Source organism: Heterodontus francisci, chromosome 18 (genome assembly GCF_036365525.1).
Source record: "Heterodontus francisci isolate sHetFra1 chromosome 18, sHetFra1.hap1, whole genome shotgun sequence".
Taxonomy (NCBI): Eukaryota; Metazoa; Chordata; class Chondrichthyes; order Heterodontiformes; family Heterodontidae; genus Heterodontus; species Heterodontus francisci.
This window is the reverse complement of record NC_090388.1, coordinates 65,187,473-65,203,050: the sequence shown is the minus strand read 5'-3', so window position 1 is coordinate 65,203,050 and position 15,578 is coordinate 65,187,473. Positions and strand designations below refer to the sequence as shown.

Sequence of the window (15,578 nt, the reverse complement as noted above, 5' to 3'; positions counted from 1 at the left end):
AGAGAAGCAAAGTTAACGTTTCAGGTCAGTGACTTTTCATCAGAACTTTTTTCAGGATTCTGATGAAAGGTCACTGACCTGAAACATTAACTCTGTTTCTCTCTCCACAGATGCTGCCTGACCTACTGAGTATTTCCTGCACTTTTTGTTTTTATTACTGAGAAATATTAATTGAATACAGCAATTGGGTGGCAATATATCTAATCAGGGTTCAATACCCTGGTGCCTGGGTAAAGGACATTACTGAGAGGGTGCAGAACACATTGAGGGGGTTAGTGGAACAGCCAGAAGTTGTTGTTCATGTGGGAACCAATGACAAGAAGGAAAAGCATTGAGGTTCTGCAAACAGAGTTTCAGGAGCTCAGGAGGATGTTAAAAAGCAGCACCTCAAAGGTTGTCACCTCTGGATTACTCCCAGTACCATGCACTAATGCATATAGGAATAGCAGGATAAAACAGTTTAATGAGTGGCTGGAGAAATGGTGCAGGAGAGAGGGCTTCAGATTCTTGGGGCATTGGTACCAGTTCTGGAGCAGGAGTGACCTGTACAAGATGGACAGATTGCACGTCAACAAAGCTGACACCATTATCCTCACAGAAAGGTTAACTAGTTCTATGGGACAGCTGGGGATTAAACTAATTTGGCAGGGATTGAACCAGGATGAAACATTAGAGAGGAAAATCAAGTTGCAGAGAGAAGAGGGAGAGAAAAGTTGCACGAGAGTAAAGAATAGTTCAGAAATAGGAGGTACATGACAGGAGGAAAATGTGAGACAGTCTAAGATGGATTTGGAGTGCGTGTACGTAAATGTACAGTGTATGTTAAATAAGGTTGGTGAGCTGCTGACACAAGTCGCCACATGGGTCTATGATATCGTGACAATAACAGAGACCTGGCTCAAAGAAGGGGAAGATTGGAGACTTAATTGGGCTGAATTTTCACACCAGGTAAGATGTCCTACTGCCAGGACTGAAAGGGGGACCCAAAGCTGCACCAGTGGGCAGCATTTTACTGGCGGCAGCCAATTAAGAGGGCGTCACCAGGACTGCCATCCAATTGAGGATGGCAGATCGCCTCTCAGAACAGTCGGCCCAATCAGAGGGCTGGCAGCGCCACCGTTAGTGGTGGGCACTGCTGAGACAGCACAAAAAAGGACAGCGTGCCACCATGCCGAGGCATCCTCGAAGACAAGGTATGTTTTTTCTCTTACCATGCTGGGGTCACAATTGGAGGTTGGGGGGTATCTTCCACCGCCATGCCATGGTTGCAGGGCAACCATTACCATCGGGGCCCCTCTGTGGCCATGGAGTTTACCTGGCAGTCTTCCCACATGGTTGTGGCCTCCTTTCGATGCCGATAAAATGTCGGTGGGGGCAGGTGATGGCACTTAATTGGTGGCCATGCTGCTGAGGTGCCCACTGCTGGTGATATGCTGTGGCGGAAGGAAAACAGATTCACCTCCTGATGCCTTCTGCCGCTATTTTACCAGCTCTCCCACCTCCCAGCCTGTCTCCAGAGGGCTGGTGAAATCCAGCCCAATATTCTTGGCCACAATGTATTCAGGAAACATAAGGAAGGAAAAAAGACTGTGGCAGTGGGTGGGGTTGTATGATCGCCTTTGGAGTGATGTCCCTTTAAGATCTTAGTATGTTAATGAGCTAATTACCAGGATGCAGTCATGTGACTACAAGCCAGCATCACTCTGCAACTGTAACACATAAAGGAAGGTTCTGTAAATAGTTTGCTCTGTACTGTATAGAACAGTTTAGCTGTTAATAAATCTGTTGGAGACCCTCAACAAACTGGACTCCACACACCTAATTTATGTTGCAACAGACAACATAAAGAACTCATTACAGGTGGGTGGTAGTATTGATCAAATAAACTGCTATCGCACTGGAGAGGGATGATGTAGTTGAAGGGTCAAAGACAGAATCTCTTTTGTTGGAATGAAGGAGCGATGTAGAAGCTATTACATCAGTGAGTATATACTACAGGCCACCAAATAGTGGGAAGGACATGGGGGGGGTGGGGTAAATTTGCAGGCAAATTACTGAAAGATGCAAGAACTATAGAGTAGTGATAATGGGAAGTTCAATTAAAATATAAACTGGGATAGTAATAGTGTAAAGGGAAAAGAGGAGGAGGAATTCCTGAAATGTGTACAAAAATACTTTTATAGTCAGTATATCTCCAATCCAAAGAGGATGGAAGCAGTGCTGGATCTAGTTCTGGGGAATGAAGTGGGGCGAGTAGAGCATGTTTCAATGGGAAAACAATGATCATAATATCATCAGGTTTAGAATAGTTATGGAAAAGGACAAGTTACAATCAAGCATAAAAATATTTAACTGGAGTTGGCCTAACTTCAGTGAGTTGAGGAGGGATGTGGCCCAGGTGGATTGGAATCAAAAGTTGGTAGGCAAAATAGTAATTGTACAATAGGAGATCTTCAAAAAGGAGATGGATTAGGGACATTACCATGAATGGAAAAGAAGGGCTTACAAAGCTACAGCTCCCTTGATGACTAAAGATATAAAGGTTAAAATGAGACAGGAAAAAGAGGTTTATGACAATTGTAAGGTACAGAAAGCACCAGAAAGATATCTAAAAAAGAAATAAAATGGGCAAAGAGAGAACATGAGAATACATTAGTGGCTAACATGAAATGGAACTCAGAAGTCTTGTAAACACATGAATATTAAATGGGTAGCCAAAGGAAGGGCAGGGCTGATCAGAGGTCAAAAATATTCTTGTGGAGGCAGAAGGTATGGCTGAGGCACTAAATGAGTACTCTGCATTTGTCTTCACTGGAGAAGATGATGCCAATATCGCAATAAAGCAGGAAGCAATAGCAAGATTACATAGGATAACGTTAGATAAAGAGGAAGTACTTAAAAGGTTGGCAGTCTTCAAAGTAGAAAAGTCATCTGGTCCGGATGGGATGTATCCTGGGTTTTTGAGGGAAGTAAGGGTGGATATTATGGAGGCCCTGACCACAGTCTTCCAATCCTTATTGGAAAAGGGGAGAGGGAGGAACCCGGAAATTATAAGAAGATCAGTTTAAAGTTGATAGTGGAGAAGCTTTTAGAGACAATAATCTGGGACAAAATTCATTGGCATTTGGGAAAGTATGGGCTAATAGATGAAAGTCAGCATGGATGTTTGACTAATTTGAATCAAGTTCTTTGATAAAGTAACAGACAGGATTGATGAGGGTAATGTAGTTGATGATGTGTAAAAGGACTTTGAAAAGGCAATTGACAAAGTAATAGTAAGATTGTTAGAAAAATTAAAGCCCGTGAAATTAAAAGGACAGTAGCAGCGTTGGATACAAATTTGGCTTCTGGACTGATGGAGCAAATGAGGAGAAACTATTTTCAGTGGCAGAAGGCTCAGTAACCAGATGACACAGATTTAAGGTAATTGGCAAAAGAAACAGAGGTGACATAAAGAAACATTTTTTACACAGCAATTTGTTGTGATCTGAAAAGCACTGCCTCTAAAGGTGGTGGAAGCAGCTTCAACAGTAACATTCAAAATAAACTTGGATAAATACTTGAAGAAAAAAAAAATTACAGAGCCTTGGAGAAAGAGCAGGAGAGCGGGATTAATTGGATAGCTGTACCAAAGAGCTGGCGCAGGCATGATGGGCCAAATGGCCTCTTTCTGTACTGTATCATTCTGTGATTCTATGATTCAGTGAATATGTGTCTCAGTACTGATCGGGTTCTATTAATACATGCTAACAATGGCATTTGCCTGTCCGGTTCACCCGGTACTGCTGTATACCACTTAACTGCTGTGAAATTGCATACAGATGTGAAACTCTTTAAAGATAGAAGTCGTCTAAATCACAGAGAATATGCTGCTATGTTCATGGCATAAATCAGAAATTAAACATTGACACATAGGAAGTGGAACAGTGGAACAAAAAAAAAACTTTCATTTTATATAGCACCTTTCACCAGTAGGTAAGTCCCAACATGCTTCATAGTGAATGAAATACTTTTTGAAGCTATGTTGTTGCTAACTAGGTAAATGCAACAGGAGGTTTGGTTTAAGATGGAAAAGAGAATAAGGGCAATAGAAAGGCAGATTTTGAGGCAATGAGGAGTGTACGAAGGAAATTGGACTGGACAGCACCATTACAGGGAAAAGCATGGAAGAAAATTGGATCATGTTGAAAAAAACTACGCACAGAGTGCAAAGTAGATATAAGTCACGAGGGAAGAGTATTAGCGAAAGCAACATACCTAAGCGTGCTACAATTGAAGTATTGCAGGGAATAAGGGTAAATAATAGATTTTCCAAATACATAAAAGTTCTGGTATTATGGTGGACTGTAGTTAATGTAAAAGCAAATTACAGTAGATTAAGAAACTCATCTGAAAAGCTAAAATAGAAAATCAGGCAAGGATAGAATGGAATAGTAAGACAAATATTGAGCCATTTGTATAAATATTTCACAGCAAGCAGGTAAAATAGGAAATCATGGAGCCACTGAAAGATCCTGAAATTGGCATGATCTCAGTTGCCAAAAGAATAGTAAATGTATTAAAGGAATTCTTCTTTTCTGTGTTCTTCAGTTGGTAGGACCTATAGAACCTGCTCAGGCCTGCATAACTGTGGGTTATGAAATCAAGGAACAACTTTGAACCTGTCCATTTTTTTTATTTTGCAATTTTTGTCCAAATGAATTTTCTTTGTTGAAAATGATAAATGATTGGTAGAGATAGAATCTTTTTTGCTGCAAAATCATAACGGAACAATTGTTTAAATCATGCAGGGACTTGTGAATAAATCTCTGAAAATATATCAATAAATATTTTAATTGATTTGTACAAAATTTACACATTGATCGTCATGGTACATTGAAATTATTTGGCAGTTACAAGTGCATAAGGATCTGTCAGTCCAGCATACTTGGGTTGTTACTGGCTGAGAACTCACTGGCCTGGATTTTCTGGTCAGCTGCAAATAAAGGGCACTCATCGTTCATCATGCTTACAGCTGCCCACAGACATTTACAGGCTTTTGAGTGGCAATCTATAGTATTTAGAGATCCTTTACAGACCTCTAAAGGGGATCTATGATGTGTGTGAATAGGATAAGCAATAGCGTGTTTCTCCAACCAATCAGATTGAAGAATCCTCACAGAGACATACAAATATAAACCGGTAAGTATAAATTAGAATATTGAGTGCAATGTAAATCTATGCACAAAGAGTGAAATAAAGAGGGGGAAAGGACGATGAGAATAAGAGAGGGAGAAAGGAAGTTTTTAAAAAATTTTAATTTGTAATTTAAAAAAATCTCCAATAACAATTAAATTCTGATCGAAGGAGACTTTGCACTAGTAAAATTAAATTTTCGGGGTCAGAGAGGTTGTTTGGCAGTAATTAAGACTTAACATGCTGTTAAAAACTCACTTATACCTGATGTGTCTACCCTAACTAGTTTTGCCATGTTTTGTGGGTATCTAGTGGATAAATACCACAACTTTATTCCCCTCATATGTTTTCATACTGAATCTATTGGAAAGGAATCAGTGTAGTGAAGCTTGTGGAGAAGCAGGGCAAATCAGACTGCAATGCCCTGATTTTAGTGTTTAACTGCACAAATGGAGACACCGGGGGCTGAATTTTCGGTTGTCCCACCAAAGTCGGGAACAAAGCGCCATCCAGCTTGTCAGTATCTCGACACTATTCCTGACGCTGGCCATTTTGGGGGAGGTGAGTTCAGGAACCAGGAATACGAGGCAGGCAAGCAATTAGGCTCATTACGTGCCTTGTAAAAGGTAAGTTTAGGAGTCTGACTAGGGTTTTCCAGTCATCCTCCAGTTTCCCGACGTAATGGGGCAGCAGATCAACTGCCTGAAGACAGGCACCCAGCAGCAGGGCAGGGTGCTAGTGCTTCTGGCAGGCCTATAGGCCTTCCCTACCTGCCTGAGTGTGGTACAGCCAAAGACCACCCCACAGAGGGGTTCCACCACCACCCGCCCCCCCACCCCACTCACCCCACCAACACACACACACACACACACACACACAATGGTGGCCTGGTTGCTTTTTGTCTTTTTTATTACATTTTTAAGAAGTAAACTGAGAGGGCAGCTTCCTGTATAGGCGCCCTCCCAATTAGTAATCTTTTACTGCAGGCAGGTGCTTCTCTGAAGCTGCAAGGCCTCTGATTAGCCCTCCAGCTTTGAGATCCTGCCAGCCACCTTTAGTGGACTGGAAACCTGTCTCCATGCCAGTTAAGGTTTTACCCATGTGAAAATCTTAATTTTAATCAGTTTCCCTCTGGAGGCGGGTTTTCTGACTCGAAAACAAACTTGCCTCCTGTTTCTTGCATCCTTGGTGCAAATTCAGCCCCAGATGTTGCTGTCAGATTTGTTTTATTTGATTCATAGGATCTGGGTGGTGCTAGCAAGGCAGCATTTGTTGCCGATCTCTAATTGCCCTTGAGAAAATGGTGGTGAGGTGCCTTCTTGAACCATTGCAGTCCTTCTGGTGTGAGTACACCCACAGTGCTGTTGGGGAGGGAGTTCCAGGATTCTGATCCAGTGATAGTGAAGAACAGTGACATACTTCCAAGTCAGGATGGTGAGTGGCTTGGAGAAGAACTTGCAGGTGGTGGTGTTCCCATGTGTTGGCTGCTCTTGTCCTTTTAGGTGGAAGAGGTCATGCGTTTGGAAGGTGCTGTTGAGGAGGTGTGGAAAGTTGCTGCAGTGCATCTTGTATATGGTACACACTGCTGCCACTGTGAGTCAGTGATATAGAGAATGAATGTTTAAGTTGGTGGATGGGGTGCCGATCAAGTGGGCTGCTTTGTCCTGGATGGTGTCAAGCTTCTTGAGTGTTGTTGGAGCCGCACTCATCCAGACAAATGGAGAGTATTCCATCAAACTCCTGACTTGTGTCTTGTAGATGGTGGACAGGCTTTAGGGAGACAGGAGGTGGGTTCTTGCTGCAGAATACCCAACCTCTGACCTGCTCTTGTAGCCACAGCATTTATGTGGCTGGTCCAGTTCAGTTTCTGGTCAACGGTAACCCTGAAGATGTTCACAGTGGGGGATTCAGTGATGGTAATGCCATTGAATATCAAGGGGAGATTGTTAGATTATCTCTTGTTGAAGATGATCATTGCTTGGCACTTGTGTGGCGTGAATGTTAGTTGCCATTTATGAACCCAAGCCTGAATGTTGTCTGGGTCTTGCTGCATATGGACACAAACTGCTTCAGTATCTGAGGAGTTGCAAATGGTACTGAACTTCGTACAATCATTAGCAAACATTTCCACTTCTGATATTATGATGGAGGGAAGGTCATTGATGAAACAGCTGAAGATGGTTGGGCCGAGGACACTACCCTGAGGAACTCCTGCAGTGATGTCCTGGGGCTGAGATGATTGGCCTTCAACAACCACAACCATCTTCCTTTTTTCTAGGTATGACTCCAACCAGTGGAAAATTTTCCCCTTAATTCCCACTGACTTCTGTTTGGATAGGGCTCTTTGATACCACTCTCGGTCAAATGCTGCCTTGATATCCAGGGCAATCACTTTCACCTCACCTCTGGAGCTCTTTTGTCCGTGTTTGGACCAAGGCTGTAATGAGGTCAGTAGCTTAGGGGCCCTGGCAGAACCCAAACTGAGCATTGGTGAGCAGGTTCTTACTGTTTAAGTGGCACTTGATAGCAATGTCAACAACACCTTCCATCACTTTGCTGATGATCGAGAGTAGACTGACGGGACGGTAATTGGCCGGATTGGATTTGTCCTGCTTTTTGTGGATAGGACATACCTGAGCAATTTTCCATATTCTCAGGTAGATGCCAGTGTTGTAGCTGTATTAGAACAGCTTGGCTAGGGGCATGGCTAGTTCTGCAGCACAAGTCTTCAGTACTATAGCCAGGATGTTGTCCAGGCACATAGACTTTGCAGTATCCAGCTTCAGCTGTTTTTGATATCATGTGGTGTGAATCAGATTGGCTGAAGTCTGGCATCTGTGATGCTGGGATCCTCAGGAGGTGGCCGAGAGGGATCATCCACTGGGCACCTCTGCCCGAAGATGGTTGCCAATGGTTCAGTCTTGTCTTTTGCAGTGACATGCTGGGCTCCTCCATCGTTGAGGTTGGGGATATTTGTGGAGCCTCCTCCTCCTGTTAGTTGTTTAATTGACAACAACATTCACGACTGGATGTGGCAGGACTGCAGCGCTTTGATCTGACCCGTTGGTTGTGGGATCGCTTAGCTTTGTCTATTGCATGCTGCTTCTGCTGTTTGGCATGCAAGTAGTCCTGTGTTGTAGCTTCACTGGGTTGACATCTCATCTTTAGGTATGCCTGGTGCTGCTCTTGGCACGTGTAATGAGTTCTTTATGTTGCCTGATGCAACATAAATGAGATGCGTGGAGTCCAGTTGGTTTAAGATCTCAAATAGGTTTATTTACAGTTAGATTATTATATACAGTACAGAGCTAGCTATTTACAGAACCTTATTCTGGGTGTTACTGTTGCAGAGTAACTCTTGCTGTAGTCACATGACTATGTCCTGGTGCTTAGCTCATTAGCGTACTAAGATCTTAAAGGGACATCACCCTTAAAGGTAATCATACAACAGCATGCCCTCCTGCATTCCTCATTGAACCAGGATTGAACCCCTGGCTTGATGGTAATGGTAGAGTGATGGATATGCTGGACCATGAGGTTACAGATTGTGGTTGAATACAATTCAGCTGCTGCTGATGGTCCACAGTGCCTCATGGATACCCAGTTTTGAGTTGCCAGATCTGTTCTGAATCTATTATAAAAGCAAGATACTGCGGATGCTGGAAATCTGAAATAAAAACAAGAAATGCTGGAACCACTCAGCAGGTCTGGCAGCATCTGGGGAAAGAGAAGCAGAGTTAACGTTTCGGGTCAGTGACCCTTCTTCGGAACTGACAAATATTAGAAAAGTCACAGGTTATAAGCAAGTGAGGTGGGGGTGGGGCAAGAGATAACAAAGGAGAAGGTGTAGATTGGACAAGGCCACATAGCTGACCAAAAGGTCATGGAGCAAAGGCAAACAATATGTTAATGGTGTGTTGAAAGACAAAGCATTAGTACAGATTAGGTGTTAATGGACTGAATATTGATCAGCAGCAAGTGCAAACCTGAAAAAAAACAGTGGGTAAGCAAACTGAACAAACTAAGATGAAATGAAATAAATGCAAAAAAAAAAGATTGTAAAAAATGTAAAAAAGAAAAAAAGAAAAATAACTAAAAATGAAAGTAAAATGGGGGGCTGTCATGCTGTGAAATTATTGAATTCAGTGTTCAGTCCGGCAGGTTGTAGTATGCCTAATCGGTAGATGAGATGCTGTTCCTCGAGCTTGCGTTGATGTTCACTGGAACACTGCAGCAATCCCAGGACAGAGATGTGAGCATGAGAGCAGGGGGGAGTGTTGAAATGGCAAGCAACCGGAAGCTCAGAGTCCTGCTTGCGGACTGAGCAGAGGTGTTCCGCAAAGCGGTCACCCAGTCTGTGCTTGGTCTCCCCAATGTAGAGGAGACCACATTGTGAGCAGCGAATGCAGTATACTACATTGAAAGAAGTACAAGTAAATCGCTGCTTCACCTGAAAGGAGTGTTTGGGGCCTGGGATAGTGAGGAGAGAGGAGGTAAATGGGCAGGTATTACACCTCCTGCGATTGCAGGGGAAGGTGCCATGGGACGGGGACAAGGTGGTGGGGGTAATGGAGGGGTGGACCAGGGTGTCGCAGAGGGAACGATCCCTTTGGAATGCTGACAGGGGAAGGGAGGGGAAGATGCGTTTGGTAGTGGCATCACACTGGAGGTGGCGGAAATGGCTGAGGATGATCCTTTGGATATGGAGGCTGATGGGGTGGAAAGTGAGGACAAGGGGAACAGCCGGACACTGTTGAGGGCCCTGTCAACAACAGTGGGGGGAAATCCTCGGTTGAGGAAAAAGGAGGTCATATCAGAAGCACCGTCATGGAAGGTAGCATCACCAGAGCAGATGTGTCGGAGACGGAGAAACTGGGAGAATGGAATGGAGTCCTTACAGGAGGTAGGGTGTGAAGAAGTGTAGTCGAGGTAGCTGTGGGAGTCGGTGGGCTTACAATGGATATTAGTAGACAACCTATCATCAGAGACGGAGACAGAGAAGTCGAGGAAGGGAAGGGAAGTGACAGAGATGGACCATGTAAAGGTGAGAGAAGGGTGGAAATTGGAAGCAAAGTTGATAAAGTTTTCCAGTTCAGGGCGGGAGCAGGAAACGGCACCGATACAGTCATCAATGTACCGGAAAAAGAGTTGGGGGAGGGGGCCTGAGTAGGACTGGAACAAAGAATGCTCGACATATCCCACAGAAAGACAGGCATAACTAGGACCCATGCGGGTACCCATAGCGACACCTTTTACTTGAAGGAAGTGCGTGGAGTTGAAGGAGAAGTTGTTCAATGTGAGAACAAGTTCAGCCAGGCGGAGAAGGGTGGTGGTGGATGGGGACTGGTTGGGCCTCTGTTCCAGGAAGACGCGGAGAGCCCTCAAACCATCCTGGTGGGGGATGGAGGTGTAGAGTGATTGGATGTCCATTGTGAAGGGGAGGCGGTTGGGACCAGGAAACTGGAAATTGTCAAAATGACGTAGGGCGTCAGAAGAGTCACGGATGTAGGTGGGAAGAGACTGGACCAGCGGAGAAAAGATAGAGTCAAGATAGAAAGAAATAAGTTAAGTGGGGCAGGAGCAGACTGACACAATGGGTCTGCCGGGACAGTCCCGTTTGTGGATTTTGGGAAGGAGGTAGAAGCGGGCTGTCCAGGGTTGCGGGACTATGAGGTTGGAAGCTGTAGAGGGAAGATCTCCAGAGGAGATGAGGTCAGTGACAGTCCTCTGGACGGTGGCTTGATGTTCGGTGGTGGGGTCATGATCCAGAGGGAGATAGGAATCTATCCCATCTGTTCTGAATCTATACCATTTCGCATGGCGTTAGTGCCACACAACGCGATGGAGGGTATCTTCAGTGTGAAGATGGGATTTTGTTTTCCCAAGGTTTGTGCGGTGGTGTCTCCTACCAATACTGTCATGGACAGATGCATCTGCAACAGGTAGATTGGTGAGGACAAGGTCACAAGACTTTTCCCTCTTGTTGGTTCTCTCACCACCTGGTGCAGGCCTAGTCTGGCAGATATATCCTTCCGGACTCAGTCCACTTGGTCAGTAGTAGTGCTACCGAGCCATTTTTGGTGATCGCCATTGAAGTCCCTCACCCAAAGTACAGACTAGTCAAGCAACAGCCTGACTAGTCTGTGGGACAACTCTCCCAATTTTGGCACAAGCCCCCAGATGTTAGTAGAGGAAACATTGCAGTGACGACAGGGCTGGGTTTGCCGTTGTCATTTCCGGTGCTCTTGCCACCCTTAGTGTTTCTTCCAAGTGGTGTTCAACATGGTGAAGCGCTGATTCATCAGCCGAGGGCAGGGAGGTAGTGGTAATCAGCAGGAGGTTTCCTTGCCCATGTTTGAGCTGATGACATAAGACTTCATGGGGTCTGGAGTCAATGTTGAGGACTTCCAGACTAACTCCCTCTCAACTGTATACCACTGTGCTGCCACCTCTGGTGAATCTGTCCTGCCAGTGGGACACAACATACCCAGGAATGGTGATGGTGGTGTCTGGGACATTGGATGTAAGGAATATTTCCTTGAGTATGATTAAGTCAGGCTGTTGCTTGACTAGTCTGTGGGACAACTCTCCCAATTTTGGCACAAGCCCCCAGATGTTAGTAGAGGAAACATTGCAGTGACGACAGGGCTGGGTTTGCCGTTGTCGTTTCCGGTGCCTAGGTCGAAACCGGGTGTTCTGTCCAGTTTTATTCCTTTTCAACTTTTGTGTAGCAGTTTGTTGCAACTGAATGGCTTGCTAGGCCATTTCATAGGGCCGTTAAGAGTCAACCGCATTGCTGTGGATCTGGAGGCCAGACCAGGTCAGGATGGCAGATTACCTTCCCTAAAGGGCATTAGTGAACCAGATGGGTTTTTACGACAATCAATGGTAGTTCCATGGTCAACATTGCTAACTAGCTTTCAATTCCAGATTTTCATTAACTAATTGAATTTATTCATTAATTGAATTCAAATTCCACCAGCTGCCATGATGCAATTTGAACCTGTGTCCCCAGAGTATTAGCGTGGATCTCTGGATTACTAGTCCGGTAACATTGCCTCTATGCCACTGTTTCCCCTTTGTTCCATAATAACGGTGAGCGTTGAAAGCCTCACTGTTATTCCAACCACAAAATCCAGACCATTATTAATAATAACATCTTCAAGGCAGACTTGCTTTCTTTCACCATCCTTAGTATTCCAATCTGGTCAGGCCATTAAGAAAAAGTTACATTGTGCAAGAAAGAATTCAACCAGAAATACCCAAACTAAAAGAGTCAGCTGTGTTCGGCACATTTTTATTCTGATTGGAGAGCATTTTATTATTTTCACATCTCAAAATGTCATTTCTCACTCAGGCGCTACCCAGATTGCCACTGCATAAACTTTGGGTCTTGGTTCGTGCTGGTGTTTCCCATGACTGTGATCATTCTGCTTTTATCCTGGCTCTGGCTGCATGTGATTTACTTTGGCTTCAGGTAGGTAAACTGTTGTAAGTTGCACAGTCAGTCCTGCTGCAGTGAATATCTGTGCAATTAATACTTGTGTTCATTGAATTGGGAAAATAACATTTTCTATCCACATATGTAGCAAGAATTGCTATTAACTGAATAATTTCAGCATAATGTGAATGTTTTTTTCCCATGGATTCTATATTTTGCTATATTTGCAACCCAAATTATATCTATCTCCTGTTAAAGCAAGTTTCATTCTTTCTAATATCTATGCAATCTCAAACAAGTTACAAGTAGCTGAATGAAGCAGTACCATTTATACTGGTTGAAATGTTTGCAAGTGTTAACTGTATATCAGCACCAACAGGAGGAAATCTACATTTTAATTGGCAAGATAGAAGTAATAATGTGGACACATCTCAAATGGTTGGATTTTATAGTGGGATGCATTTCCACATGGCTTATGCCCATTTTTCATTGCCACTCAATTTGTGGACCATTTCTTTCACCAGTACACACATGCAAATGGATAGCATAACACGTTAAAATTACTGTAATTTCTGCCCCACTAGATATTTTGTCCATCAATGTAACTTACGAGCAGATAAAAGAGACATAACCATCTCAGAAGTAGATCTGTCTAGTGATTTATTTAAAGAGGCCCATTGTCGAGACAGCTTTTATCCACAGCTCAGGTTTCTCTCATAGCTCGGTAATTTTATTTTACTTAGGGAAGCTACAGAACTGCACTTAAAACTGCCAGAGTGAGTACATCTGGTCTCCAGCACATTTTCAGTCCCTCCTCATAGAATAATATGAGTTTCCTTATGAAGATTCATACATTTGCAAACTAATGATAGAGGAGAACAGAAAGAACTCCTCAATATTCCTGAACCTCAATCTCAGAACATGCTCCTACTGAACATATTGCGTCATATTATGTTGCAATGAACTTTTTAAAGCAGAGACTGTCAGAACATCAAACTAGTTCTGTTTATTGTCTTATCGTTCTTTCTATTTTGTGTCATCATAAATGCATTTTTTCAATTCCACACCAAGGCCACTGTAACTAACTTGGGTTTCATTTGTACATGCCATTTAACCTTTATGCAATGAATGTTGGACTAAAAATTTGACACGGTCGGTTTATGGACACAGGAATGCCGATACATGATTAGCCCAGTCAAGGTGATGAGCAGGCAGCATGCACATTTTGTGCTGCCAGCTGATCACCATGATTGTAGATTGAGTGCAGCTCAACACTAAACATGCCTCTGACTGGCTGCACACTCAAGAGGGGGCCCAGATTCATGGGAGGCTAGGACAAGTTAAGGCTAGTCTGCACTTCTTAAAGGGGAGGTGCATTTTGGCTGCAGCAACTGCTGGTACTGCCTCTGTAAGTGTTTCTTACAAGGAAGAATGAGGAGCAATGGAGGAGCAGGCCAGGAAAGGTGCTTCCAGGCTCTCTGATGCAGCTCTGGAGGCCTTAGTCCAGGAGGTGGAAAGGAGGGGGGCCAAGAGGCCCTCCAGGCATGCATTGCGAAGTGAATGGGAGGAGGTAGCCACAAGGGTCAAGGCAAGGAGTCTGGCCCCGAGGACCTGACTGCAGTGCAGGAAAAAGTTCAGTGACCTCACACGAGTTGTCAAGGTCAGTGAATTTATCAAATGCTATCTCCTACCCATTGCACACCAACCTCACACACACTCAATGCACCACACCCCCATTATGCACCCAAATGCAATCTGTAGCAATTAGGACTCCCGCCTAATTTTCATATGCTTCACCTCACCCTCACACACTTATCACTGCTGCAAGTTTGACACTCACATCTTACAGCTTCCACATACTTCCAGTTATGACAGGCACATCACTCAAACACATTGCAACATGTTCACTGATGCTCTTCCTTCTCTCTTGCAGAACAAAGTAGCACATACTGGGAGGGAACAGCACAGAATTGGCAGAGGACAGGCACGGCTACAACTTCTGTGCCCCTTGGAGGAGATGGTGCTCCGAATTATTAGCAGGGCAGTTACTGAGGCTGTGCAACCAGCATTGCTGAAGTCATCAGGATATGTTCCTGCCTTGTGCACCTTCTCAAATCCCACTTCACCCTCATCCCGCAATCTGGTACGAAGTACAATCTGCAGATCATGTGACCACACACCTCTTGCTTTCCACCTAAAGCCTGATTCGGGTATAAAATTAAAACCTGACCCGGGCCTGACCCAATCATAGTCCAACTGAACCTGACCTGAGCCCAAGACCTTTAATTTTATTTTGCGCCGTCCAGACCCGACCCGACCCAACACAAATCTCCTTCATCTGTTCCGGCAGCAGGTTATTTCTGCAGCTGGAGTTGTGTGGAATCATGGGTAAGCCTGATCCCATGACTTCCCAGAAGCAGTGTCCAGCCCGACCTGACCCAAGGTCAAATGCTGGACTTGGAATTTCGACCCGACCTGACCCGAACCCAATACATGTAGTCGGGTCTAGTCGAGTTCGGTTCGGGTAGCCAGCCTTTATTTCCACCCACTGTCCTTCCTGTTATGTTTTCTTAATCCCGGTGTTAGTGACTACTACACGCAAGACACTGACCACTGAAGACGGGATCAGTAACACAATAACGTGGGTTCTTTATTTAAAGATGGTTCCGCATGCAAACACAGGTCTTCACTTTACAGGTATTTTCTTCAGACTGACCTCACACCAGAAGTCACACGGGGGTGTTACATTTACACTGCTGTGCATTATAACATGATCACACCTTTTAAAGGTGTACCACAACATCCCCCTTTTCTTCCAAATAAAAAACATAGCCCCCTTAAATAAGTAAAAATTAACTATATACAATTCAACAACAGTAGTAGGAGAGAAACGTATATGGTACAAAACAGTAACAGGGACATGTAGAACCATCAGTCATGCTAACGTAAAGCTGGTTTGATC

At 44.2% G+C, this 15,578-nt stretch overlaps 1 protein-coding gene across 1 annotated transcript in view; it reads left to right on the top strand.

The window, feature by feature from the left end:
• Positions 1 to 15,578, top strand: part of LOC137379355 (solute carrier family 13 member 1-like) — an 88,878-nt gene that overhangs the window by 25,627 nt on the left and 47,673 nt on the right. Inside the window, exon 11 of the mRNA XM_068050061.1 lies at positions 12,533 to 12,652. Coding sequence (XP_067906162.1) covers positions 12,533 to 12,652 — 120 coding nt within the window. The remainder of the gene's footprint in view (positions 1 to 12,532; positions 12,653 to 15,578) is intronic.